The sequence below is a fragment of the Chiloscyllium plagiosum genome, unplaced genomic scaffold, assembly GCF_037043375.1.
Source record: "Chiloscyllium plagiosum isolate Xiang-an unplaced genomic scaffold, Cpla_swu_hap1 HiC_scaffold_6, whole genome shotgun sequence".
Classification (NCBI taxonomy): Eukaryota; Metazoa; Chordata; class Chondrichthyes; order Orectolobiformes; family Hemiscylliidae; genus Chiloscyllium; species Chiloscyllium plagiosum.
The window spans coordinates 87,560,680-87,587,083 of record NW_028270144.1 but is presented as its reverse complement, the minus strand read 5'-3'; the positions used below and the strand labels follow the sequence as shown (position 1 = coordinate 87,587,083).

At 42.5% G+C, this 26,404-nt stretch overlaps 1 protein-coding gene across 6 annotated transcripts in view; it reads right to left on the bottom strand.

Annotated features, from left to right (window-relative positions):
- Positions 1-26,404, bottom strand: part of sgcg (sarcoglycan, gamma) — a 679,656-nt gene that overhangs the window by 54,651 nt on the left and 598,601 nt on the right. For all 6 annotated transcript variants that reach the window (XM_043691949.2, XM_087988173.1, XM_087988171.1 and 3 more), the window contains one exon: positions 1,348-1,420. In XM_043691949.2, coding sequence (XP_043547884.1) covers positions 1,348-1,420 — 73 coding nt within the window. The remainder of the gene's footprint in view (positions 1-1,347; positions 1,421-26,404) is intronic.

The following is a 26,404-nucleotide window of genomic DNA, read 5'->3' as shown; positions in this document are numbered from 1 at the left end:
CTAAGGACCTTTCATGTCCCCTCCTTGCTGCTTTTAGCTCTCTCTTCAGGTCCTTCCTGGCTACCCTATAACTCTCAATCGCCCCAATTGAACCTTCACGTCTCATCTTGAGATAGGCCGCCCTCTTCCATTTAACAAGGGATTCCAATTCCTTATTAAACCACGGCTCCCTCGCACGACCCTTTCCTTCCTGCCTGACAGGTACATAATTATCAAGGACACTCAATAGTTGCCCCTTGAACAAGTTCCACATATCATTTACACTCTTGCCTTGGAGTCTACTTTTCCAAGCCACACATCCTAAGTCATGCCTCACCGCATCATAATTTCCCTTACCCCAGCTATAATTCTTGCCCTGTAGTACACACTTATCCCTCTCCATCACGAGTGTAAAAATCACCGAATTATGGTCACTATCCCCAAAGTGCTCACCTACCTCTAATTCTAACACCTGGCCTGGTTCGTTACCCAGAACCAAATCCAGTATGGCCTCACCTCTTGTTGGCCTGTCTACATATTGTGTCAGGAAACTCTCCTGCACACATTGAACAAACACTGACCCATCTAACGAACTTGAGCTATAGCTTTCCCAATCAATATCAGGAAAGTTAAAGTCCCCCATAACAACCACCCTATTACTGTCACTCATCTCCTGAATCACCTTCCCAATCCTTTCTTCAATGATTCTAGGACTATTAGGAGGCCTGTAAAAGACTCCTAACAGGGTGACCTCACCTTCCCTATTCCTAACCTCAGCCCAAACTACCTCAGATGGCAAGTCCTCATCCATCGTCCTTTCCACCGCTGTAATACTATCTTTGACAAGCAATGCCACACCTCCCCCTCTTTTACCCCCACCTCTGACCCTACTAAAACATTTAAATCCCGGAACCTGCAACAGCCAATCCTGTCCCTGTTCTAGCCATGTCTCCGTAATAGCCACAACATCGAAGTCCCAGGTACCAACCAACAATTCATGTTTCTTAAATGCCTAAAATTATTGAAATATGTTATCAGTATTTCTCATTTAACTTTAGTAATCAGGAATTAATTGAAAAATCTGTATGCAGAAATCTCACAATGAACAAAAGTTTAAAAATTATCTCCATTAGTTTATTGAAGTTTGGTCTAAGAAAATGCATTAAAGGATGTAATGCACAAATTAAATGACCTGTTAAGCTCTAACATTTGAAAATTATTGCTGCAACAATTGTATCAGCATTACGAATCTACTCAAAACAATTGTGCGTTTTTGAATAGTACTTGCAATTTTGTTGAAACTACATTAGAATTCAGACACACAGCTAGAACAAGTTGGTCTTTGTTATTTATGAGTTTGTTTCCTACCTGAGCTGCTTGAATGGTTCAGCTCTGACAACTGGTGTCTCCACAGAATGTTCAAAGAGAGCACCTTCTGGTCCTGGATAAAGAGAGACATAATAAATGCAATTCAGTTGAACCAATGACACAACATAAACACAAGATCAAATGAGGAACTTGGTTTTCACATCAAATATAACAGTTGCAAATCTCTGTCGAGTAAACTTAAAAGTGCTGCACAAGTATGGATCGAAGGCCTTTCTGCAACCAAAATAATAACTGCAATGTTTGTGATTAACCATAACATCAGCTCAGTAAGTTATCGTTAACTGACAGCTGTAGAGCACAATTTTCTTTTTGAGTTCCAAGTCTGTAAAACAAATGTTTTCCTTCATCATCATGTAACTGAAAACAGGGCCAAAACTTCCTTTCATTGTTAGGGGTGTGAGAAATGGCTCTCACTCTTCAATAATTTCAGTCTTAATCAAAATCCGAAGCAGGTATTTATTAAAACATTCTTATAAGAATGGGTGACAAGTAGGCACCCCGATTAACACGTTACATAGCTGAGTCTCTCAGTACTCCTCTTTTAGCTTATTGGCTTAGCATGCAAAGCGTCAAACCTATCATAAGCTACTCACTTCACTCCTCCCCTGTTTACTTCTCCCACTACTCTCAGCCTGTCGCCCCTTACTCTTGTTTGTTTCTTGCCTTATTTGGCTTTACACGTGACAAAGTGCAGGTATTAGCTTGATGGTTTCACCACATCCCTCTGTGGTCTTTTGTTAGCGTGCGCCCCTTTTCGCTGCAAACTGTGTATGTGCTTGCTAGCTCAACACTTCTCCCCCACACTGAGCCTTATGACCTGTTTGTGGTTTTGTGTACGTGTTTGCTAAGGCAACATTTTGTCCCCTATGGTCCACACTGAGCCTTATGACCTCTGATTGTGGTTTCTGCAGCACTGAGCCTTATATTTTACACAAAATTTATTTTTGACAAGCCTATTGTAGAGGGAACACTTACATTTTTCACAAGCATATTCTCCACAGGGGTCAGTGACAGTGTAAGATTTCTTGCATTCTTGTTTTCTGTCAAAACTTACAGCCCGCTTATAATTTGGCGGGAATAGCAAAGGTAGGAAATCTCTCTACGCTTCTGAGGTTCTTTAGTGAGCAAACAAGAAATTCTCTACTAAAATTAAAATAGACCAACATCACATAATTTGCAATATTAAGTGATTAGAACATGTTGGGAAAATGATTACAACGATGAGTTTGTTTGCTGCCATAAAGACTTCAGCACTTCGGAATGGGTTATAATTTTTTCAAAGTCAAGTATGATTCACATTCATGAAAAGAAAATAGGGCTAGGAAATAATTGGACAACACGATAACACATGGTTAGTTGGAGATAGACAGCCAAACCAAATCAGCCTTTCTGCCTCTGTATTCACAACACAGTAAAATTAAACCTTAAGGGAACCCCAACAGTTACTCCCAAGGTTCCTAATCAGATTTTGGAATATCCAATCCAGACTTGTAAATATTTAATTCCAAACATTGATTTTTGCATCTCAAGCAAAAGACTCAACCATTTATTAAACGTACAATAACTTTAGCAGAGAGAAAGAGAAACACAAAGGCAATCCGATTAATGTCTATGCTTTAAATCCAAAACATTTGTTCTCAGCCCCTATTCACACAAAAGACAGCCAGCCAAACACAGTTAAAAGAAAAATAAAGTAACATAACTGGTCAGATTACTTAAATGCTTTTCACAATGTGTTGTTTCACAGGCATAGATGTGAACTCCTTGGTTGCTTTCTGGAACTGTTGATCAGGGTGACCTTCTCAGTTCACTCAGAAAAATGTAGTAATACTTTTAACACAGCCTTCCCCTCTCTGAGATCCAAAGGCCTGTGTGGGAAATTAGGTGGGGAGCTTTCAAATCTTCATGTTGTGCTGTCAACAATCAAGGTCATTTCCTTCACACAAACCACAGTTGAAAGACAACTCTAACTCTGCTTCTGCCCTCATAGACTGATTTTCTTTTCTTGAGGCTTCAATTACCACTGAACATCTGCCATCTGCTTGAACATAGGATCTCATCCAGACATGTTGAACCAATTCTGAGGAACTGATTTGGTTAATAACTTGCTATGTCAGTTCAAAACACTTTGATTAAGGCTCAGCCTGCAATGAATCTGCAGGTCTGGCCTTACATACAAACAGGAGCTTGTTTTGATCTGTTAATTTTCCTTTTACTATAAGCTGTTTCGCAAAGTACACAAGTCATCTTCAGCCCCCAAACCAAAATCAACAAAAGAACAAATATTAAAATAATGAAAAATAATGAGGGTTCTAACATCATTCTCTGCTATTTTTTGCATTCAGGCAGTCACCTTTGCATAATTATATGCTTTCTCCTTAAATTTTTCAGTTAACCGCAAATGGCGAGTCCTCCCCTTGAGAATTCATCATGGTAGTAGGCATAGATTTATGCTGAATTCTCTGAAATATCCCTTTAAATGTCTACCGCTGCTTTTCTTCTGATCTATCTTCTGGACTAATATTGCAATTCACTTCAACTAATTGAGCTTTCATGCCCAGTTGGTTGCCGTTTTTAAGTTCAAAGTATAGTCTTACTCTTCTCCATTTTAAACTGGATAGAAAATTCAATCATAATATGATCATTGTTACCTAAGGTGACTTTACTCAGAGGTTATTAAATAATCCTGATACATTGCATAGAATCGAGTCCAGTATAACCTCCTGTCTGTGTTCTGAAGCTGAGTCATATCAGATTTCAAAGGCTTACTCTGATTCTGTCTCCAGAGATGCGACCAGACATGCTGTGTTTCTCTAGCTCTTTTTTTTTGATTTTATATTAGCCTGATCTTTGGTCAGTTCCAGAATGTTGTACTCTCAGGAACTCTCTCAACAGCATTCTATGGTCTCTTCATCAAGGCTGCTGTGACAAGTTTATATTTAGATTAAAATCTTAAAAATTAGTGCCATCCATTATCATAAGCCAATATATCTCAAGCACTTTTTGTATACTTTGTCCTACATCATGGTTACATCATGGAATCAGTAGATCACTCCAAAAAGTGATCTCTTTTGTTACGACATGGAGGTGAACCCCTCTCCTAATCAAGTCAAACACCCAGAAAAGCTTGCCTCGCCTTGTAATCTGTTCCAATATGAGGGACAGAGAACTCCCCAAATTCCACTATTTAAAGAAAATAATGTTAATTTATTCTTTAACTCTAAAAGTAAATATCAAATAACAACTATTCACAACTCTAAGCCCCCCTTTCTCTTAACTGCTTATTACCTGCCTCCAACTCTATAACAATATGCTGTTCCAATAAGACACTTATTAAAATTACATCAATTTAATTTCAAAACCACACAGTGGCTGTCTTCTTCAGTGTCTTTCTTCTCCTGGCACTGGGTCGTCTTCTTTCTTTTTACTGCGATTATCTTTCATATGAAAAGGTACCTTTGATAGAGAGTGTTTTCTAATTTCTTTGAGAGCAAGATGTTAGCTCTCCATGAGTTTCTTTTTTTATGGCAGTTACTCTCTGACCCATCTTCAAAATGTTCGCATTTTAGATCCCCCCCCCAACCATTGTCAGATTGTCTCATTGGTTTGATGTTGGCAAAACAATAAATTCAAATTCGATTGGGTTTTAGTACTCTGTGGCATAATTTAAACTGATTGGTTAAATTCAAATTGTTGTCAAAACAGCAATCAAAATTCAGGTATTCATTTCACAGCCAAATATTACATATTTTCAATTTTCCGGTACACTCTGGGTTTGCCATCTAGTCCTTTACATGGGTGCTTGTAACTCTCTGTTCAGAACAGCATTCTGTCTCTCTTAAAAGTACACTACACGCCTTCAACTTCACGACACTTTCCTCTACTCTTTCCATCTCCAAACAAACTGACTGTACATTCTGATCTCCTGAGCAAGGTCATTTCTAACTATTGCACAAAGACCAATTTGACTAGCACTGATAATCCTCCACCTTCTTCTGCCTTCCTGTTCTTCTTGAATATTCCTATATTCTTCTTATTTCCTGTCTATCTTAACACTCGCTCACCTTGCTTAGACATGATGAGTTATTTGGGCTAGTGTTAGGATATTAAAGCTCAGAATGAGGGCATGACCCTTTTGAACTTGCCTTTCAAATATTCCCTCATTTATAGAGTCATAGAGATGTACAGCATGAATATAGACCCTTCGGTCCAACCCATTCATGCCAACCAGATATCCCAACCCAGTTTAGTCCCACCTACTAGCACCTGGCACATTTCCCTCCAAACCCTTCCTATTCATATACCCATCCAAATGCCTTTTAAATGTTGCAATTGTACCAGCCTCCACCACTTCCTCTGGCAGCTCATTCCATACATGTACCACCCTCTGTGTGAAAAAGTTGTCTCTTAGGTCTCTTTTATATCTTTCCCCTCACACCCTAAACCTATGCCCTCTACTTCTGGACTCCCCAGCCCCAGGGAAAGGGCTTTGTCTATTTATCCTATCCATGCCCCTCATAATTTTGTAAACTTCTATAAGGTCACCCCTCAGCCTCATGATATCTCAAGGTTCCATGAAACACATGCTTCTTTTAGCACTTTAAACTGCCTGACTCCATGAAAACTGCAGAGAAATAAGAGATGCTGACCCTGGCTTGGAGTTGGTCCGATGGGAGTCATGTTGAGGGCTTGAGATCATCTTAAAAGTTTTTGCAATGAGTTTATGTTGAGAATTTGAACACACAAAAAACAGGGTTTGGGGAAAATCCCTTTAGCCTATATTAGCAAGCAAAGGGAGTAAAAGGAGAGATGCGTAATTAAATAGTACTTTGTAGTCTTGAGCTTAAGAGAGAAATAAAATCTATTTCAAGTTCACCCCCAATCTTCCTTTTTCTGTGACATCCATGATGATGTTTTTAAATTGTGTACTGATACCTGAACCATACACTTGTTAACATAATCCTGATCATTGGTTCAAACCATGATTTGAGAACCTCAGCACTTGGCACCATTCAAAGAACAGAGACATGCTCGGAGACTCTATACTAAGCTGTATCATTCCAAGAGTTATTAAATATGGATGGAATCACAGACAATATTAAATAGTGCTCAGATAAAATTTCAATCAAGTTAATTTGCAAACATTGATTTGCAGAAGTATAAATCCAGGAGAGTATTCAATGCATCACTGGTGCTGTTCAATTCTTACATTTCTATTGGTTGAAATCAGTATTAGAACAGAATTTTAAATCTCTGGTATCAAGGATTTAATAGACTATAAAACCAATGGTAGCTTAGGCCTAATAACGATAAGGGATGAAAAATGACAGGCAATACTGGAACAGTTACAGTTGACTGTAACTACTGTATTCCCAGTTGTGTATTTTCATCTCTTGAATATCTCTGTCTGGTTAATTTTACATTTCATTCTTCATCCGTTCACTTTGCTTCACATCTGAGGAGACTGATCATATTATTTGTCAACAAGTAAGTCATTTGACACACTTATGAATGATCGTTCAGCAGAATAAGATCTTTACATCCTCTGGATACTGAGCATAATCACTAAACCAATTGCAAACCAATTTACCACATTTTCAGATTCTTTTTCCTTTCACCTTGGAAACTCAGTTTAAGACTAAAAGCCGAATCTCATAGGAAATTGGCAGAGCGTTAGTTTTATTGAGTTGCATGAAGGGTTTCCATTTGTGAGGCGTAGCAGGTTTTCCCATCCAATCTTCTCATTAACTACATGCCATGCCCTATGGCAACTCTCTTATCTGATGCTAGCCCATTTTTCCCATTTATTGTAGCCAGAAGTATTTGCCACTGCCAGGATATCCTGAGATCTCTTGTTAAAATGTCATTGCACTTTTGGTCAAACACTGGCAGCTCAGAACTGCCCTGAAACCTAGGAAACATTTGCCCAGGACATGGCAAATGGGGAAAACTGCTGCCCTTTTTGCACACAGGGACATGGAGACTACATTCCCTCTCATTTTCCCACGGACCTCCATGTGGCAGCAGATTCCAGAACTGGAAATCAATGTGTCCGCACGCTGATCAGCAAATGCAGACACTCTGAGCGACTGTGCTGTTTAGAGGGAACATTGCTTGAAGAGCCTGCTGGATAGGGTGATGTACAAGAGGGAGGTCCTCACCTCTCCCCAGACAAGCAGAGGGGGCCACGACACCAGATCTGCCAGCCTGGTCTGAGGCTGCCACCCAGGCCAGTGCCATTGTCTGGAAAAAGCTCAGCAGCTGGGCCTAAAGAAAGCGATGGACCTTCCTCACTCTGACACAGCAAGAGCTAACATCTTCTGTCTGCTACCTCATCCCCACTGTATCTGTACCCAACTCCACTGAGACTTAGGCTCTCGCCTCTAAGCTCTTCCCTCACTTGGTCTTACACCCCTCCTAAAAATCCCCATTTTACTAACCCTGAATGGAGGCTACGCTGCCTACTCACTTACTAGAGGGTTACAAATCACACAACACCAGGTTATAGTCCAACAGGTTTAATTGGAAGCACTAGCTTTCGGAGCACTGCTTCTTTATCAGGTGGTTGATGAATGGCACTCCGAAAGCTAGTGCTTCCAATTAAACCTGTCAGTCTATAACCTGGTGTTGTGTGGTTTGTAACTTTGTACACCTCAGTCCAACACCGGTATCTCCAAATCATAACCTACTAGAGGGGACTTTGCGAACCTCACCAACTGTACCATCCACGTTCATCTGAGTCAATCCCACGGTTTCTTGCATTTCAAGTGAAAACAGTCCATAAGAGGAGAGAAAGAGCCAGGGACACAAGGTGGGGTGCTGAATATTAGTCTGCTCACTTGCTCTGGGGAGAGGATTCTGTGTCACCTTTGGGCGTGAGTGGCCTGCCCATGGTCTTTGTGATCAAGAGGCTGATCCCATGAGCCATGCCCTCCTCCATCTCTGAGGAAGAGGGTAGAGGTACCAGTGAGGAAAGACCAGCAAGGCTGCCTTCTGCACCTACCACCAACTCAGATACTGACACCTTGGTGGTTATTTTATCCAGATTAGAGGTGGGTGGAGCTGTTGGTGAGCTCTTCACTGCACATTTTCAAAGTTGACTGAGGAAGAAATTCACCAGATTGCTGGCACTCGGAGAAGTGGGATAACACCCAAGACTAAGGCCTGGTGTAGGAAAATGGGACTAGTGTAGGTGGTAGGGTCTGTACAGGCTCAATGGGCCAAAGGGTCTCTTCTGTATTGTATGATTAGATGATTCAGTGACTGCCAGAAACCAGGCCCATGCTCAAACCCCAGGTAGGAGAGCATCCCACACTGTTAGCAATTTGGCACTTCATATTGCTGCTCAAGGCAGGTTTATCAAGGAGACAAAGTTTACCTCCATGGACAGGTTGGTGACTGCCTTGGATAGACAGGTCCAGCACCCTGATTACATGTAGACCCACACTGCATTGCTCAAGCCAAAGGTGCTCACCACCCACGCTAAGTTGACTGGGGGATGAGGGAGCTTTGACATCACTCCGGGTGCCCCTTCCTCATAAGAAATACAGGGCTGGTAGACATGTCATTTGAAATACATTTTCATATTTGTAAATATATTTTCACTTTTCACTATAGGATTGAAGGTACAGGGCCCACCCAATCTTAGTGCTTAAAGTTCAACGGTACGAGTTGTAAAATGAGCCGCTCCAGCACCATGTGTAAATGGCAAGTGACTGCTGCTTTGGCAAACAAACGCTCTCTTCCTAGGCAGGCAAACATTGTTGTCATGTCATAGCCATTAGGGGGATTATCCTTCACTGCATGGTCATGGTATGGGGCATGGATTTGGACAGCACACAGCAGGCTAATGCCTTTGGTTCACAAAATAAGTATTACTCAGAGGTGTACTGTCCTTCCATGGAAGTAAGGATGCTGCTTACAGTCAATAAGCCCCATCTCCCTGCATTAATTAACCCTTTCCCTCCTATGCTTTATCATTACCCCTTCCTTGTATATTGAGTTGTTGCCTTCACTACTGTAATCCACTCTGCATCCCAGCATTTTGACTCCAGTCCCCACAATTAAGTTCCTCAGTCTCCCTCCTGTAGCACTAACCCCTGATATTTCCCTCTGGAGTTTTAGTGAATGGACCCCCAAGTTTGACCTTGTGTTCCCCCTGCCCTCTTTGAATGACAGTTGGAGAGCCTTGAACAATGAGTGATGAGATCCCTGACTGGTATCTATATAACACCCTTGACATCCTGAAATTGGGTTCACTGGACCCATTGGGCTGAGCATGGCCCAATTACCCATATGAAGAGGTATAGACCCTCTGACGCTGACTGCCCTGGCAATCAGCTGACTGTACAAAAGCCCCTGCATTGGTATAGGAGGCTGCCATTAACTAACTGTGCAGGGACAACCAGACTGAAGGATGTCTCCCAGCACTTGATGGAATACGACTCCCCTCTGACTTTCAGACATGGCTGACTATCTGCTGCCCATGTAATGTGTTTGGCATATGGTGCAGGTATCAGGTTGACCGAGCAGTGTACCACAGAGCAACATGGTCAGCCCCTTGACAGATGATTACTGACCAGTGTGACAAGCTGCTGGCTTTGTGTCAACAAGACCAAAGAACTGTCAACATTTAAGTTCTAGCAGAGGGGGCAAAACCCAAAAAGGCAATGCAGGAATGTGTGAGCATCCAGGTAGTGAGCATTAAGACACCAAGCAAACAGCTTGAAAATGCAACTTGGTCTAATCCATCAGCTGAGTGTCTGTCCCTCTTGCAGCAGCATCCAATGAGAGGTACTGGTGTGCTACAAAGTATAATATTGAAGTACAGGACCATGCTGGAAGTGGATCTGTGATGTGGTGAGGTTGATATGTGTCAGCTATCAATGTCTATGGAATGATATGCTTTCAGCTGCTGCCTATGGAGTGTACCCTGAGACGTTGGTGCTGGATATCCAAGATGGTGACCTGGAAGAGCAAGTGGTGAGTCTTGGAGTGACCAGGTATCGATTAAGCCTTTCATGTCAGTAACTCTTGGTGTCTAGTTTCCATCTGGTGGTTGGTAGAATAGGAGAGTCCATATTAATGAGATGAGATCAGATAGTAATGAGGGTGGTAATGAGTGATAGTCTTCAACTATTGGCTTCTCAACACTCACTGTCTAGAATCCCAATCTTGACATCCAGATCAGGAAGTGTGTCATATCCTTGAGATATGCGTCACTTATTACCTCCCCAAATTTTCCCAAATTTCTTGTCATAGCCCACATTGTTCGGGGCCTAGGAAGTTTCTGCCCTCTGACTTCTTTCTTGGCTTAGAGACAAACCACGAGATTTTGCTGAGCTGCAGAAAGCACAGCTTGCTGTAACTTGGTGGTAAATAATTCATGTATATTAGTAAGCTATTGTCCAGTCAGTACATTTTAAATAATCCCACTGTACTCAGGAGACTACTGTAGTTTCAGTTATGTGCCACTTGTGTCACTCTGTCCCCAACATGTTGTTTTCATAGTACAGAGGATTAATATGTAGCCATATAATGTACTGTTCAACAATGATAGAGATATGTAAATGGCTGACACAGCAGTGCCAATAATCACTATGATTATGTAAATAACAGAACTTGCATAACTGCTATTTGCTATTTAATGAAAATCCTTCAGGGAATCCTATCTCCATATAAAGAATAGCATATTCCCAGTGATTCCTGGGAAGCTACTATAAATTGTTGGGTATTGTGTGCAGAGGCTGGGTTTCCTTATAGGTGGGAATGCCTTCAGTGAGGACAAAGATAAAAATCACACAACACCAGGTCATAGTCCAACAAGTGCATTTGAAAGCCCTTACTGTGTTTTGGAACCATGGCAGAGAAGTTGTAAAATTTACTAATGTAAAATTTTGTATTCATTACAACTAGTATTTTGGGATTTCATACTAAACGCATTAAGTAGACAAGCTTAAGTTCTTGCCTGCTGAGTGTGTGGTGAATTAAACAGTTACAGACTATGCTGTTGAAATCTGCAGTTGCAAGATACAAGATTCTCAACACTGTGAGAAGAACTGAATTACCGATAAGAACTCAGTATGCTTGCTTGTCTGTACTGAGTCACAGAATCTGATTGTCTTAATCACATACTCAAACTCAAACAGAACTGATCCTCTGCGTGACTCCTTCCTTACAATGATGAAGACTAGTACATATACAAATCACACATACCTTTTTAATTAGGATAGTTTTCTAACATTCTGATCATTTGGTTATATTCAATAGTAATACATTTAAGATTTATTTTCCTGTTTTTCCACAAAAGAAGCCATTTAACATGTTTTAACATCTTCAGACGGTTAATTAGCTATACTGCATGAATAAGAGGAAACTTGTTTTCTGGAAGTCTCACAGGTAAGGTGAAGCACAAAGTATGAACATCTGTTTCCAGTTACCGACCACAACAGCTGAGCCAAGAAGGTGGGAGAAAAAGCTAGTGACTGCCCTTTCAATCAATTGAAAGGGTTATGATAGGTCCAGACATGGCACAAGGATGTCAGAATTAGAAATAATATAAAAGAATCCAAGTCATCTTGGGCATCATCATCACCATCACTTTTATAGTGACAATACTCCTGAGATATAATAAAGAAAGACAAAGAGAAGGAGAATTGTGCGATTGATGTTCAAGAGGTCCTTAGACTTTGAGGATTAATCCATGCTGCCTTCACTGCTGGGAGAAAGTGAGGACTGCAGATGCTGGAGCTGATAGTGTTTTGCTGGGAAAGCACGGCAGGTCAGGCAGCATCTGAGGAGCAGGAGAATCCTGATGAAGGGCTTATGCCCAAAACATTGAGCCTCCTGCTCCTCAGGTGCTGCCTGACCTGCTGTGCTTTCCCAGCAACACACTATCTTCACTGCTGGTCAAGCATATTTAGCCTTCAAGAAATTCTACTTTAGTTCATCATACTGTTTGTCTCTTTCTCTCACTTCACTGTACTTTGCAGGTTTGTTCAAGAGGGCTCATTCATCTAAGCAGTGAATTTAGAAGTTAGCATTAATTTGTCTAAAAGGTATCAGACGTCCTCAATGTGAAACTGGGGACAGACTCAGATATAGTTGGATAGTGGCTTCAGAGGAAAAGAGTTATAACACCATCTTGGCAACAGGAGCTGTGAAGACTTAATTAAAATGTAAGGGTATGGGTGGGTTATGCTTCGGCGGGTCAGTGTGGACTTGTTGGGTCGAAGGGCCTGTTTCCACATTGTAATGTAATTTAATCTGAAATCCATGCTAAGTGTAGTCAATTATTGCAGGAAGCATAGGACGTGGATCATAATTTGGGCATGTATAGTCATAAGATCCATTTTTCTGTTCACCTATGTTTTTGTATAAAATTGGCAACTGTGAAGGGGTTTAACTGGAAAATGTGTCTTTCAGGGATAGAATGCTACATTCAATTTTGACTAGGAATAGTGGAGGGACTCTGTTGGAGTGTTTTAAGACATCAATCAGAATAATTCAAAGTTCAAGCAGTTCAGCAGTTAATTTGTCAGTGAGAGAGAGGGAATTAGAAGGATGTTAAAGTGTTGCTGTTAGCTGATTCCATGCAGTTAAGAAAAGAAAGTGGCCACTGGCGGCAGAGTACTGTGCTATGCAGCGAGAGAGTTGTGCCACTGATTAGATGCTAGAGTTTGGTCTTGTGAAGCCCAGTGGAATGTAATTTCAACAGCAGCAATTGCATAGCTGGGAGCTCAAGAGTTTTTTGCAGCAGTTTATCTGAGATGCTGGAAATTCAAGTCCCAGGAGGTGATCAGTAGCTGAGAGTGTGCATGGAAGAATCCCAGAAGCAGTATTTGCACGGAATGCTTGAGAAATATTGGAGTTTTGGGGAAGGCTGAGAGCAGGCAACCTCAGTGAAACTACCAGTATGAAAGGGCTGGAATTGTGCTGTGAGTAGGTGCTGGAGGGCAACCTCAGGAATCAAATAGAATGCACTGTTAGGGCAGACATGATGTGAGCTGTTCATGATAGATTGGCTTTTGAGTGAGGTTCAAAGCTGGATTTTTGAAAGTGAAAGAATCCTTTGCAAAGGAGGCAGTTTTAATGAATTTCAAGACCCTCGTGTCACTAATGCCTGGGGAGTTGCTCACAAATATGTGGCTTCTGTCTTGACTGCTTCTGCTATTTGATGTGAGATGTTCAGCAAGCAAACTCAAATGATCTCATGTTAATTCGGAATGTTCGAGTACAAGTTGTGTGCGTGTGTATTTGTATGTGTGTGCTTGTGTAAATGTGTATTTTAATATTTTTTTAATCTTGTTTAGTAAATTTTAATTTGTGTATACAAACTCATGGAATCAAATTGTTTTACTTTCTTACTATGTTCTAGGGTTCACAAACATTGCCTACTTGAAAAATCACTGATCCACAGCCAGATAATAATTTAGAGGACTTGCCTCAGATTGTTACAGGATAAAAGTTAGATTTTGTTTCAGTGATGCCATGATTGTGTGATCAAAAAAAAAGGATGCAGAAATATTTCAGATCTTGATAATAGAAGCCAACAGGATGAGAGGGGGATAACAGAGAGAGACACACACACACAGTTCAACATTGATCCTGACTTAGGCCAGTGCAGTTTTATCCTCTTTATATGTTTACAGACTGTAAGCAATCAATTACAATGATACTGTAATCCCATTGAAGGTAACTTGGAGAAAATGTCAAAGCCTCTGACATTTAAAAGTTGGATAAAGTTAAATGTAAACATTTATACATTTTACTTGTAAATCCCAGGTTTAATGTGTCTTATGAAGGTCTGAATCTGTGTCAATTTGTACATTGAAAGAAATCTTGCAATATTTTCTGAAACTTAAAATGGTATCTTTTAGAAGTAATGGGTGGAATTTCCTTGTAACCTTAGTTAAGGTGACTGATTGGAAAAACATCTAAGGACCTGAGCACTCTATTTTAAGAAACTACACACCTACCTTGCCTTTTCTAACAAAATAAACTTCGAAGTCCTTTATTCATAAACTTCCCTTCTTTAATTTGACTGATTATCCCATATATGCATATCAAAGAATCCCTACATTGGGGAAACAGGTCATTCATCTCATCAAGCCCACACCGACCCTCCAAAGAGCATCCCACTCAGACCCAACCTCAACTCTATAACTATGTATTTTCCAGGGCTAATCCAACTAGTCTGCACATCCCTGGAAAATTTAAAATGGCCAATACACCTAACCTGCACATCTTTGGACTCGACCAGAGAACCCAGAGGACATCCATGCAGACATGGTGAGAATGTGCAAACTTCAGACAGACAGGTGCCCGAGGGTGGAAGATTCTAGATTAGAGTGGTGCTGGAAAAGCACAGCAGTTCTGGTAGCATCCAAGGAGCAGGAAAATCGATGTTTTGAGCAAAAGCCCTTCATCAGGAATAGAGGCAGAGTGCCTGCAGGGTGGAGAGATAAATGAGAGGGAGGTTGGAGTGGGGAGAAAGTAGCATAGAGTACAATAGGTGAACGGGGGCCGGGATGGAGGTGATAGGTCAGGGAGGAGGGTGGGGTAAGGTAGCAAAGAGTACAATGGGTGAATGGGGGTGGGGATGAAGGTGATAGGTCAGAGAGGAGAGTGGAGTGGATAGGTGGAAAGGAAGATAGGCAGGTTGGACAAGTCATGGGGACAGTGCTGAGCTGGAAGTTTGGAGCTGGGGTGAGGTGGGGGAAGGGAAATGAGGAAACTGGTGAAGACAACATTGATGCCCTGGGGTTGAAGTGTTCCGAGATAGAAGATGAGGCGTTCTTCCTCCAGGCGTCGGTGAAGGAGGCCCAGGACCTCCATGTCCTCGGCAGAGTGGGAGGGGGAGTTGAAATGTTGAGCCACAGGGCAGTGTGGTTGATTGATGCGGGTGTCCCAGAGATGTTCCCTAAAATGCTCTGCTAGGAGGCGTCCAGTCTCCCCAATGTAGAGGAAACCGCATTGGGAGCAACGGATACAATAAATGATATTGGTGGATGTGCAGGTAAAACTTTGATGGATGTGGAAGGCTCCTTTGGGGCCTTGGATAGAGGTGAGGGAGAAGGTGTGGGCGCAGGTTTTGCAATTCCTGCAGTGGCAGGGAAAGGTGCCAGGACGGGAGGGTGGGTTGTTGGGGGTCGTGGACCTGACCAGGTAGTCACGGAGGGAATGGTCTTTGCGGAAAGAGGTGGGGAGGGAAGTATATCCCTGGTGGCGGTGTCTTTTTGGAGGTGGCGGAAATGTCGGCGGATGATTTGGTTTATGCGAAGGTTGGTAGGGTGGAAGGTGAGCACCAGGGGGGCTCTGTCCTTGTTATGGTTGGAGGGGTGGGGTCTGAGGACAGAGGTGCGGAATGTGGATGAGATGTGTTGGAGGGCATCTTTAACTACGTGGGAAGGGAAATTGCAGTCTCTAAAGAAGGAGGCCATATGGTATGTTCTGTGGTGGAACTGGTCCTCCTGGGAGCAGATACGGAGGAGGCAGAGGAATTGGGAATACAGGATGGCATTTTTGCAGGAGGTAGGGTGGAAAGAGGTGTAATCCAGGTAGCTGTGGGAGTTGGTGGGTTTATAAAAAATGTCAGTGTCAAGTCGGTCATCATTAATGGAAGTAAATTTAAGGTCAGGGTGGAATGTGTTGGTGAAGTTGATGAATTGCTCAACCTCCTTGCGGGAGGACGAGGTGGTGCCAATGCAGTCATCAATGCAGCAGAGGAAGAGGTGGGGAGTGGTGCCGGTGTAACTACGGAAGATGGACTGTTCTACGTAGCCAACAAAGAGACAGGCATAGCTGGGGCCCATAGGGTGCCATGGCTACCCCTTTTGTCTGGAGGAAGTGGGAGAATTCGAAGGAGAAATTGTTGAGGGTGAGGACCAGTTCAGCCAAACGAATGAGAGTGTCGGTGGAAGGGTACTGTTGGGGACGTTGGGAGAGGAAGAATTGGAGGGCTTGGAGGCCCTGGTCATGGCAGATGGAGGTCTAGAGGGATTGGATATCCATGGTGAAGATGAGGTGTTGGGGAAATGGAAGTCTTGGAGGAGGTGGAGGGCATGGGTGGTGTCTCGAACGTTTGTGGAATCATACCCAGGTTCCCCAGCCCTGGGAGGCAGTAGTGCTAAAACTGAGCCACTGTGCTGTCCTACCATTTCAAAATATGTCCTCTTCTTTCATATGCTTTCATGCTTCAATGATGACAACAGCTTGATGAGACCTTGAACATTTGAGCAATACAGGATGAGGTATAAGCATGAAATTCAAATATAGAAACAGCCCACATTTTGACACTAACTGTAATACTCTGGGGTAGAGATTCAGTTTGGGTGTTGGCATGAAACGGGCTGTATTGAATTAGCCCCCATTATCCACAATGATATTCAATTCCACTGACTGCATTCTCCACATTTTACCTTTTAATATATCTTGCAGCCTTTAATGGTCTGAATGACTTGTTGTACATGGGTCTGAAACTTGTGAGTTTGAGGAGTGCCATAAACACCATCCACTGTGGCGATGTATGTATTTGTTTGCACAACATTTTCGGATCTCAGAGGAGTGAGCCCTGACATCTGGTCACCTTCAAAATCTTTATTAAGATGTTGATTATATCGCTGCAATCTGTAACTAGTTGCTAACGTTAAATGAACTGTATTTTGTTAACTACAATAAACCTCTCCCACTTCTTCTGTTCCTTTAGGGATGTGAGCAATGCTGGCTGAGCAGCATGTATTGTCCATCTCTAATTATTCCCGAGAAAATGGTGGTCAGCTGCCTTCTTGAACTGCCGACGTCCTTCTGATGTCGGTAGACTCACAAGGTTGTGAGGAAGGAAATTCTAGATTTTTGATCCAGCGACACTGCAGGAATATTGATAAATGTCCAGGTCAGGATGGTGAGTGGCTTGGCTGGGGGGGATCTGGTGGTGGTGTTCCTATTTACCAGTTGCCCTTGTGCTTCTAGATGGAAGTGGTTGTGGATTTGGAAGGTGCTATCCAAGACTCTTGGTAAATTTCTGCAGTGTATCTTGCAGATGGTACATACTGCTGCTACTGAGTGTTGGTAAAAGAGGGGGTGAATGTTTGTGGATGTGGCTTTGCGATATAATCCTGGATGGTGTCAAATATCTTGAGTACTGTTGAAGCTGCAACTCGTCCAGATAAGTGGGGAGTATTCCATCACACTTGTGCCTTGTAGATATTGAACAAGCTTTGGGGAGTCAGGAAGTCAGTTACTCATTGCAGTTCAGTTTCTGGTGAATGATCACCTCAGAATCTCAGTGATGGTAAAACCATTGTATGTCAAGAGGTGATGGTTAGATTCTTTCTTCCTGCTGATGGCCATTGCTTGTCACTACTGAATCATAAACATTACTTGCCACTTGTTAGACCAAGCCTGGATATTGTCCAGGTCTTGCTGCATCTGAACATTTGAACTGCTTTAGTATCCGAAGAGTCATGAATAGTGCTGAACATTGTGCAATCATTCGCAAACACCCCTTTTTCTGACCTTATGACGGAGGGAAGGACATTGATGAAGCAGCTGAAATGGTTGGGCCTAGGAAACTATCCTGAGGAACTCCTGCAGCAATATCCTGCAATGGAGATGACTGACACCAAACACATCCATTTTCCTTTCAGCTAGATATGACACCATTAGTGGAGAGTTTATCTCGGATATCTATTGACTCCAGTTTTTCTGTGGCTCCTTGATTCCATTCTTGGCATTGCTTTCTTGATATTAAGGACAGCCACTCTCACCTCACCTCTGGAGTTCACCTCTTTTGCCCATGTTTGAACCAAGGATGTAATGAAGTCAGGGACTGAGTGGCCCTGGTGGAACCCACGCAGAGCATTAGTGAACTGGTCATTGCTAAGCAGGTGCTGCTTGATAGCACAGTTCATGACTCCTTGTATCACTTTATTGATAATTGAAAGTGGACTGATAGGGTGATAATAAGGTAGTTGAATTTGTCCTGGCTTTTGTGGACAGGACATAATTTCTCACATTGTCCAGTAGATACCAGTGTTGCTACAGTGGAACAGCTTGGCTCGAAGCAAGACAAGTTCTGAAGCACAGGATTTCAATAATAAGGCTGAGATGGATCATCCACTTAACATCTAAAAATTGCTGCAAAATCTTCTAGCTTTTTTCTGTCTTGAGTGGGAGAATCTCTTCCTCATGGCAGAAATATCTAAGACTAGAGGGCATAAGTTTAAACTAAGGAGCAAGTAGTTTAGAGAAGATCGGAGAAAAACATGTTTAATCCACAGGGTAGTAGAAATATGGAATGTGCTAACTGAGAGGGTGGTGGAGGCAGCTACTCTTACAACATTTCAGAAGCATCCGGATAAGTACTTAAAATGGTGGGCGTAGTAGGCAGTTAAAAAGGATTAGTATTATGTGGTGTTTATTGGTCAGCAAAGACACAGTAGGCCGAAGGTCCTGTTTCTATGCTCTATGACTGTCTGACTTTATCTTCATAGTGAGCCATTGAAGTCAGAGGCACCATGTCATGAAGTGAGATGGGGTGGGGGCCTCTGCAGACAGAAACCTGCGGGCTTGAGGCACCCATTCGGTTCTGAGTTCCAAAGTCAATAGGAAAATCCAGCCCAAGTATGCTGTTGAGAGATGTGGACAGATTAAATAAATATAAAAACATTCATTCACAGGATAAGGGCGTCGCTGGCTCGGACAGCATTTATTGCCCATCCTGAATTGCCAAGAGGGCTGTTAAGAGCCAACCCCATTGACGTGGATCTGGAGTCACATGTAGGGCAGACCAGGTAACAATTGTGATTTCCTTTCCTAAAGGACATTAATGAACCAGATGGGGTTTTCCTGACAATTAATTCATGGTTATCATTAGACTCTTAATTCCAGATTGTTCTATTGAATGCAAATTCCACCATCTGTCATGGCAGGATTTGAACCTGGGTGTCCAGAACACTATTTGGGCCTCTAGATTAACAGTCTGCAATAATGCCAGTAGGCCATCACCTCCCCACAAATGGGCAGCAAGGTTTGCAAATGGAATGTAACATGGGATATACAAGGTTATTCACTTTAATGGTAAGAAAGGAAAAGCAGAATATTTTTAAAAGGAGTAAAACATGTACATTTTGCCACTTGCAGTGACTTTGGTGAACATACAGGTGCAATGAACAGTTAAGAAGGAAAATGGTACATTGGCCTTTATTGTGTGAGTTTGATGTCCAAGCTGTGCTAATTAAACAGGCGAAAATGACAAACTGTGGATGCTGGAAATCTGAAATAAAACAGAAACATTTCAAGTCCAATGACTCTTCTTTGGAAAAGCAGAAGAGTCGTTCTGGACTCAAAACAAGAATTCTGTTTTCTCTCCACAGCTGCCAGACCTGCTGAGTTTCTCCATAAATTTCTATTTTTGTAATTAAACAGGGGTTTGGTGAACAGTTTTAATCGACATATCTAAGGAAGATTTTACTTGCTTTTGAGGTCTATTGCTCTGGTCAGTATGCTCAATCTTGTGATAAGAAGTAGCCCAGTAATGAGGCTGAGTAAATTGAGTTTACATTCTTTGCCATTTAGAAGATTGAGAGGCAATCTCATTGAAATATATCACATTCTAAAGGGGCTTGACAGGGGATACACTCAGAGGTTGCTTCCTGGCTAGATAACATAGAACAAGGACACAATCTTAGGATAGGTGGCCTATCATTTATGACTGAGATGAGGCCTCAAAGCATAGTGAATCTTTGAATTTCATCTATGCCAGAGGAATGCCTCATCTTTGGATACCTTTAAGGATGAGATAGATTTTAGAACCCTCAGGACAAAAGTGTGTGGGAAAATGGAGTTGTGGCAGTGGATCAGCGCTGATCAGCTTGCATGGTGGAACAGGTTGCAAATGCCATATGGTTTCCCCCTCTACTACTTGCATTTTTTTCTGATATTAACAACAGCGCAATAGCAGACCCTGATGTCAAACCTGCAGCTGCATGATGTCTAATGCCTTTTAGCATTTAAAACATTTCCCATTGATTCATTTTGAAGGAATTACTTTTCAACTCCTGTGCTCAAAAGATTGAGGTAAACTGACTGACAAGTATATGCAGATAACAGCAAACTTGTTTGACTTTATCACTTCAGTGGCCACCTTTTAATGAAGATTCTGGAACATTATTCATTTTTTAAAAAGCAAGGTCCTTCATTAATACTTTGCAATGCAATGAATTAAATAAATCAATTGAATTTGAATGATTTTAATCTACATTCATTGTAAATCATTGTCATGCTTAGCTTTATTAGTGTGACTTTGAAACAGCGAGAAACTTCTATTAAATTTGTGGAAATAAATCATGGGTCTTTGAGTGAATCGACTGGTAATGAAAACAACCGTACTTCCCCTCATTCATTTTGATTGTAGTTGGCAAAAATTAATTATCTTAAAGCATATTATGAGTCATGCATCCATGTAATTATGCTGTATTTGGCTTAGGTGTGCATGTTAAATATTGCTGCATCCGGACATGCAACCTTTCAGTTCAAATGATTTGTTCATGAGTTCCACAGCAGCATCGCTGTGCTGATTCTTATCAATTTAAATGGTGCATCAGACAATGACTGAAATGCTAGGCTGTGAAATGTAAGATTTTCTCCAGATATTGCATTGACAATTATTGAAAGAAGATTAACTGCTGCCTGCTGACAAAATTTTGTGTCAGTGAGTATTCTTTCTTCTGTTTATCTCTCCCAGCGAAAAGACTGGTTTGTGTTGAGACGTCAGAAATGTTAATAAAACAGAACTCAATTTTTGCTAACGTTGGGAAATTAATAAACAAAAAGCCTTTTGGAGCACATTACTAATTATTCTTATGGTCCTTAAGGAGTGGTGCTAAAACTTCTGAAATAAGAAAATACCTCATCTGGAGGCACAATACACAGTATATATGCACTCTCATATGATCAAATACCAAAGTGCATTAGTAAGCCCGGAAGCAAATTTACAGCTAATAATGAATTACGCTAATAAAATTTGCTCCTTTTCCATTAATTACATGGAAACAATCCTGATATGTTTTCATGTAATTTGAGTTCCTTTGTTGAGAGCCTAAGCCTGAAAATACGTAGGGTGGGGCACTGAAATGCCACAGATGCTCCTCAGGTAGGACTGGCAAACAAAGTTTCAGGGCATTCGAGTTAGTTGACCATTCGAACTGTTTCCATGGGTGTTCTGGCAATCCCTAATCAATCACAGTGGGCGAATATCTCAACATTTTTGCCATAGCATCTTGTACACATTACAGGTATATAAACTCCCAGTGAAAATGTATTTGAAGTATTTCTTACTAAGTTGTAGTTAGTTTCCAACTAACTTACTCCATGTCATAAGGTGACAAGTGGGGATATTCATTGATGACTGCAAATGTTTAGCACCATTCGTGACTCCTCAGATACTGAGGCAGTCTGAGTCCGAATACAGAGGGACTTGGACAATATCCAAATTTGGGCTGACAAGTAGCCCATTTGTGTAACCTTTGTGCCACACAAATGGCAGAAAATGACCATCTCCAACAAGAGAGAATCCAACCACTGACCCTTCACATTCAATGGCAGCAACATCAATATTCTGGAATCACCCACTATCTTCATCCTACTGTTACATTTACCAGAAACCGATCTGGACTAGCCATGCAAATATTGCGGCTACAACAGCAAGTCAGAGGCTAGGAATCCTGCAGGGAGTAACTCACCTCCTGACTCTGCAATGCCTGTCCACCGTCTACAAGGCACAAGTCAGGAGTGTGATGGAATACTCCCCACATGCTAGGACAGGTGCAACGTCAACAACACTCAAGAAGCTTGACACCCTCCAAGACAAAGCAGCCCGCCTAATTGACACCACATCTACAAACATCCGTTCCCTCTATCTCTGATGCTCAGTAGCAGCAGGATGTATTATCTAGAAGGTGCACTGCAGAAATTCACCAAGGTTTCTTAGACAGAAAATAGTCATAATGTTTATCTCTTCAAATGCTTTCAAGTTTTCAACTCCTGCTGAATTAGTTAGCTTGGTAATAGGAGATGTGGTGAAACAGTTAGAGAGATGGCTATGGGCACACATGGTCTTGGATAGAAGAGAAATGCAAGATCAGCCGTGCCTCCATTGGAGTGACCAGGGAGGGAACTGTAGGTCTGCTCAAGACATCATCTCACTGTGACTTAAGTTTTATTTTATTGAAAAATGAGGATAACTAGCTGGAAAAAGCAAATGCGAAGTCTTGCACTTTGGAAAAAATAATACAGGCACGGACTATTTTCTAAACGGTGAGAAAATTCATAAAGCCAAAGTACAAAGGGATCTGGGAGTGCTAGTCCAGGATTCTCTAAAGGTTGACTTGCAGGTTGAGTCATGGTTAAGAAAGCAAATGTAATGTTGTCATTTATCTCAAGAGAGTTGGAATGTAAAAGCGGCGATGTGCTACTGAGACCTTATAAAGCTCTGGTTAAGCCCCATTTAGAATATTGTGTCCAGTTTGGGCCCCACACCTCAGGAAGGACATACTACCATCATCTCCCAGACCATACACAACCTCATCACCTCAGAGATCTCCCACCCACAGCTTCCAACCTCATAGTCCGGGAACCCCGCACTGCCCGGTTCTACCTCCTTCCCAAGATCCACAAGCCTGACCACCCTGGCCGACCCATTGTCTCAGCATGCTCCTGCCCCACTGAACTCATCTCTACCTACCTCGACACTGTCCTATCCCCCCTAGTCCAGGAACTCCCCACATACGTTCGAGACACCACCCACGCCCTCCACCTCCTCCAAGACTTCCGTTTCCCCGGCCCCCAACGCCTCATCTTCACCATGGATATCCAATCCCTCTACACCTCCATCCGCCATGACCAGGGCCTCCAAGCCCTCCGTTTTTTCCTCTCCAGACGTTCCCAACAGTACCCCTCCACCGACACTCTCATTCGTTTGGCCGAACTGGTCCTCACCCTTAACAATTTCTCCTTTGAATCCTCCCACTTCCTCCAGACCAAAGGGGTAGCCATGGGCACACGTATGGGCCCCAGCTATGCCTGTCTCTTTGTTGGCTACGTAGAGCAGTTGATCTTCCGTAATTACACTGGCACCACTCCCCACCTCTTCCTCCGCTACATTGATGACTGCATTGGCGCCACCTCGTGCTCCCGCGAGGAGGTTGAGCAATTCATCAACTTCACCAACACATTCCACCCTGACCTTAAATTTACCTGGACCATCTCTGACACCTCCCTCCCCTTCCTGGACCTCTCCATCTCCATCAGTGACGACCGACTTGACACTGACATTTTCTACAAACCCACCGATTCCCACAGCTACCTGGATTACACCTCTTCCCACCCTACCTCTTGCAAAAATGCCATCCCGTATTCCCAATTCCTCCGCCTCCGCCGTATCTGCTCCCAGGAGGAGCGGTTCCACCATAGAACACACCAGATGGCCTCCTTCTTTAGAGACCGCAATTTCCCTTCCCACGTGGTTAAAGATGCCCTCCAACGCATCTCATCCACATCCCGCACCTCCGCCCTCAGACCCAACCCCTCCAACCGTAACAAGGACAGAACGCCCCTGGTGCTCACCTTCCACCCTACCAACCTTCGCATAAACCAAATCATCCGCCGACATTTCCGCCACCTCCAAACAGACCCCACCACCAGGGATATATTTCCCTCCCCACCCCTCACCGCCTTCCGCAAAGACTGTTCCCTCCGTGACTACCTGGTCAGGTCCACGCCCCCCTACGACCCACCCTCCCATCCTGGCACTTTCCCCTGCCACCGCAGGAACTGTAAAACCTGTGCCCACACCTCCTCCCTCACCTCCATCCAAGGCCCTAAAGGAGCCTTCCACATCCATCAAAGTTTTACCTGCACATCCACTAATATCATCTATTGTATCCGTTGCTCCCGATGCGGTCTCCTCTACATTGGGGAGACTGGACGCCTCCTAGCAGAGCGCTTTAGGGAACATCTCAGAGACACCCACATCAATCAACCAAATCGCCCAGTGGCTCAACATTTCAACTCCCCCTCCCACTCTGCCGAGGATATGGAGGTGCTGGGCCTCCTCCACCGCCGCTCCCTCACCACCAGACGCCTGGAGGAAGAACGCCTCAATTCCGCCTCGGAACACTTCAACCCCAGGGCATCAATGTGGATTTCAACAGTTTCCTCATTTCCCCTTCCCCCACCTCATCCTAGTTTCTAACCTCCAGTAACTCGACCTGTCCGGACTTGTCCGACCTGCCCAGCTCCTTTTCCACCTATCCACTCCACCCTCTCTTCCCTGACCTATCACCTTCATCTCCTTCCCCACCTACCTATTGTACTCTATGCTACTCTCTCCCCACCCCCACCCTCCTCTAGCTTATCTCTCCATGCTTCAGGCTCTCTGCCTTTATTCCTGATGAAGGGCTTTTGCCCGAAACGTCGATTTTGCCTGTCCTCGGATGCTGCCTGAATTGCTGTGCTCTTCCAGCACCACTAATCCAGAATCTGGTTTCCAGCATCTGCAGTCATTGTTTTTACCTCTGACACTGGAGCGTGTCCAGCGGAGATTCACACGGATGATCCCTGGAATGGTAGGCCTAACATATGATGAACGGCTGAGGATCTTGGGATTGCATTCATTAGAGTTTAGAAGGTTAGGGGAGATCTAATAGAAGTTTACAAGATAATGCATGGCTTAGAAAGGATGGATGCTGGGAATTTGTTTCCATTAGGTGAGGATAGTAGGACCCGTGGGCACAGCCTTAGAATTAGAGGGGGTCAATTTAGAATGGAAATGAGGAGACATTTCTTCAGCCAGAGAGTGGTTGACCTGTGGAATTCATTGCCACGAAGTGCAGTGGAGACCAGGGCATTAAATATCTTCAAGGCAGAGAGTGATAAATTCTTAATCTCGCAAGGAATTAATGCTACACTTCACCTGCAGATGGGGCTGTGATGCATTTATGTTTTCTTGTTGAATGGAGTAATTGCACTTTCTCTTATTCTAGTGGAAAGTATTTATGCAATAGACCTGTAACCTTGCTCTAAGTGAAACATAATTCAGATGGGCTCATTGTATCTCTACCAACACTCTGCAATCTTGGTCTTAATTCATAAATAATTGTCTTTTATTGGTAATTTTGCTAGAAGGATACTAGAGAAAGCAAGAATGCATAAAACTACAGTTAGAACATAATTCATGGGAAATAATTCTTCAGTCCATGGTAACAATTTCAATGCTTTAGTTTTGTTTTGGATATTTAATCTGTTTTAAGTAATTTTCCTGACCTCAACTGCACTAGTTGAAGACTATCTCCATTGAATCAACAGGCTAAAAACCCTTCAAGTATTTTCTTTAACTATTTTACAGTTTGATAGGATATTGTAGGCTAGAAGAAGGCCATTATTTCTGTTATGCCCATGTTACTGTTACAAATTTTATCAGATGCTTATCCAATCTCCTTTGAAAGCAATGATTGAATCTGTCTCCATCACACACTCAGGCAGGAAATTGCAGCTTCAAACACACCACTGTATGAGTGTTTTATCTTTGAGATATTTTGGTTTTTAAGCCAATCACCTTTATTCCATTGGCACTCTCTATTTATGTACTCTTTTGCCAATCTAAATAGTTTCTTTCTAACTCGCTCTTTTTTTGCATAAGCAACATGTTCAGCCAGCTCAGTTTCAGAAGTAATTCAGTGCTGGAGTTTAAATTCTTTCTGGAAGAAAGATACTGATATGAGGCATGGATTGGGTAAGCCATGTAAAGAAGGCTATTGTGGAATATATTCAATTAAAGACTCTTGGATAAACGCAGTTTGACCACTTGCACTTAATTGTGACAGAGAGAATTGAAACTTCATTTATAACCAAAATTCTATTAAGTTCAAGTTAACATGACTTTTACTACTGCTGGCATTCATTATGGCTGTTCTTTATTACTATGAAGCATAGTTGCATGTTATGTTGAAACAGTTGTGAAGAAAGGTGAATTATATAT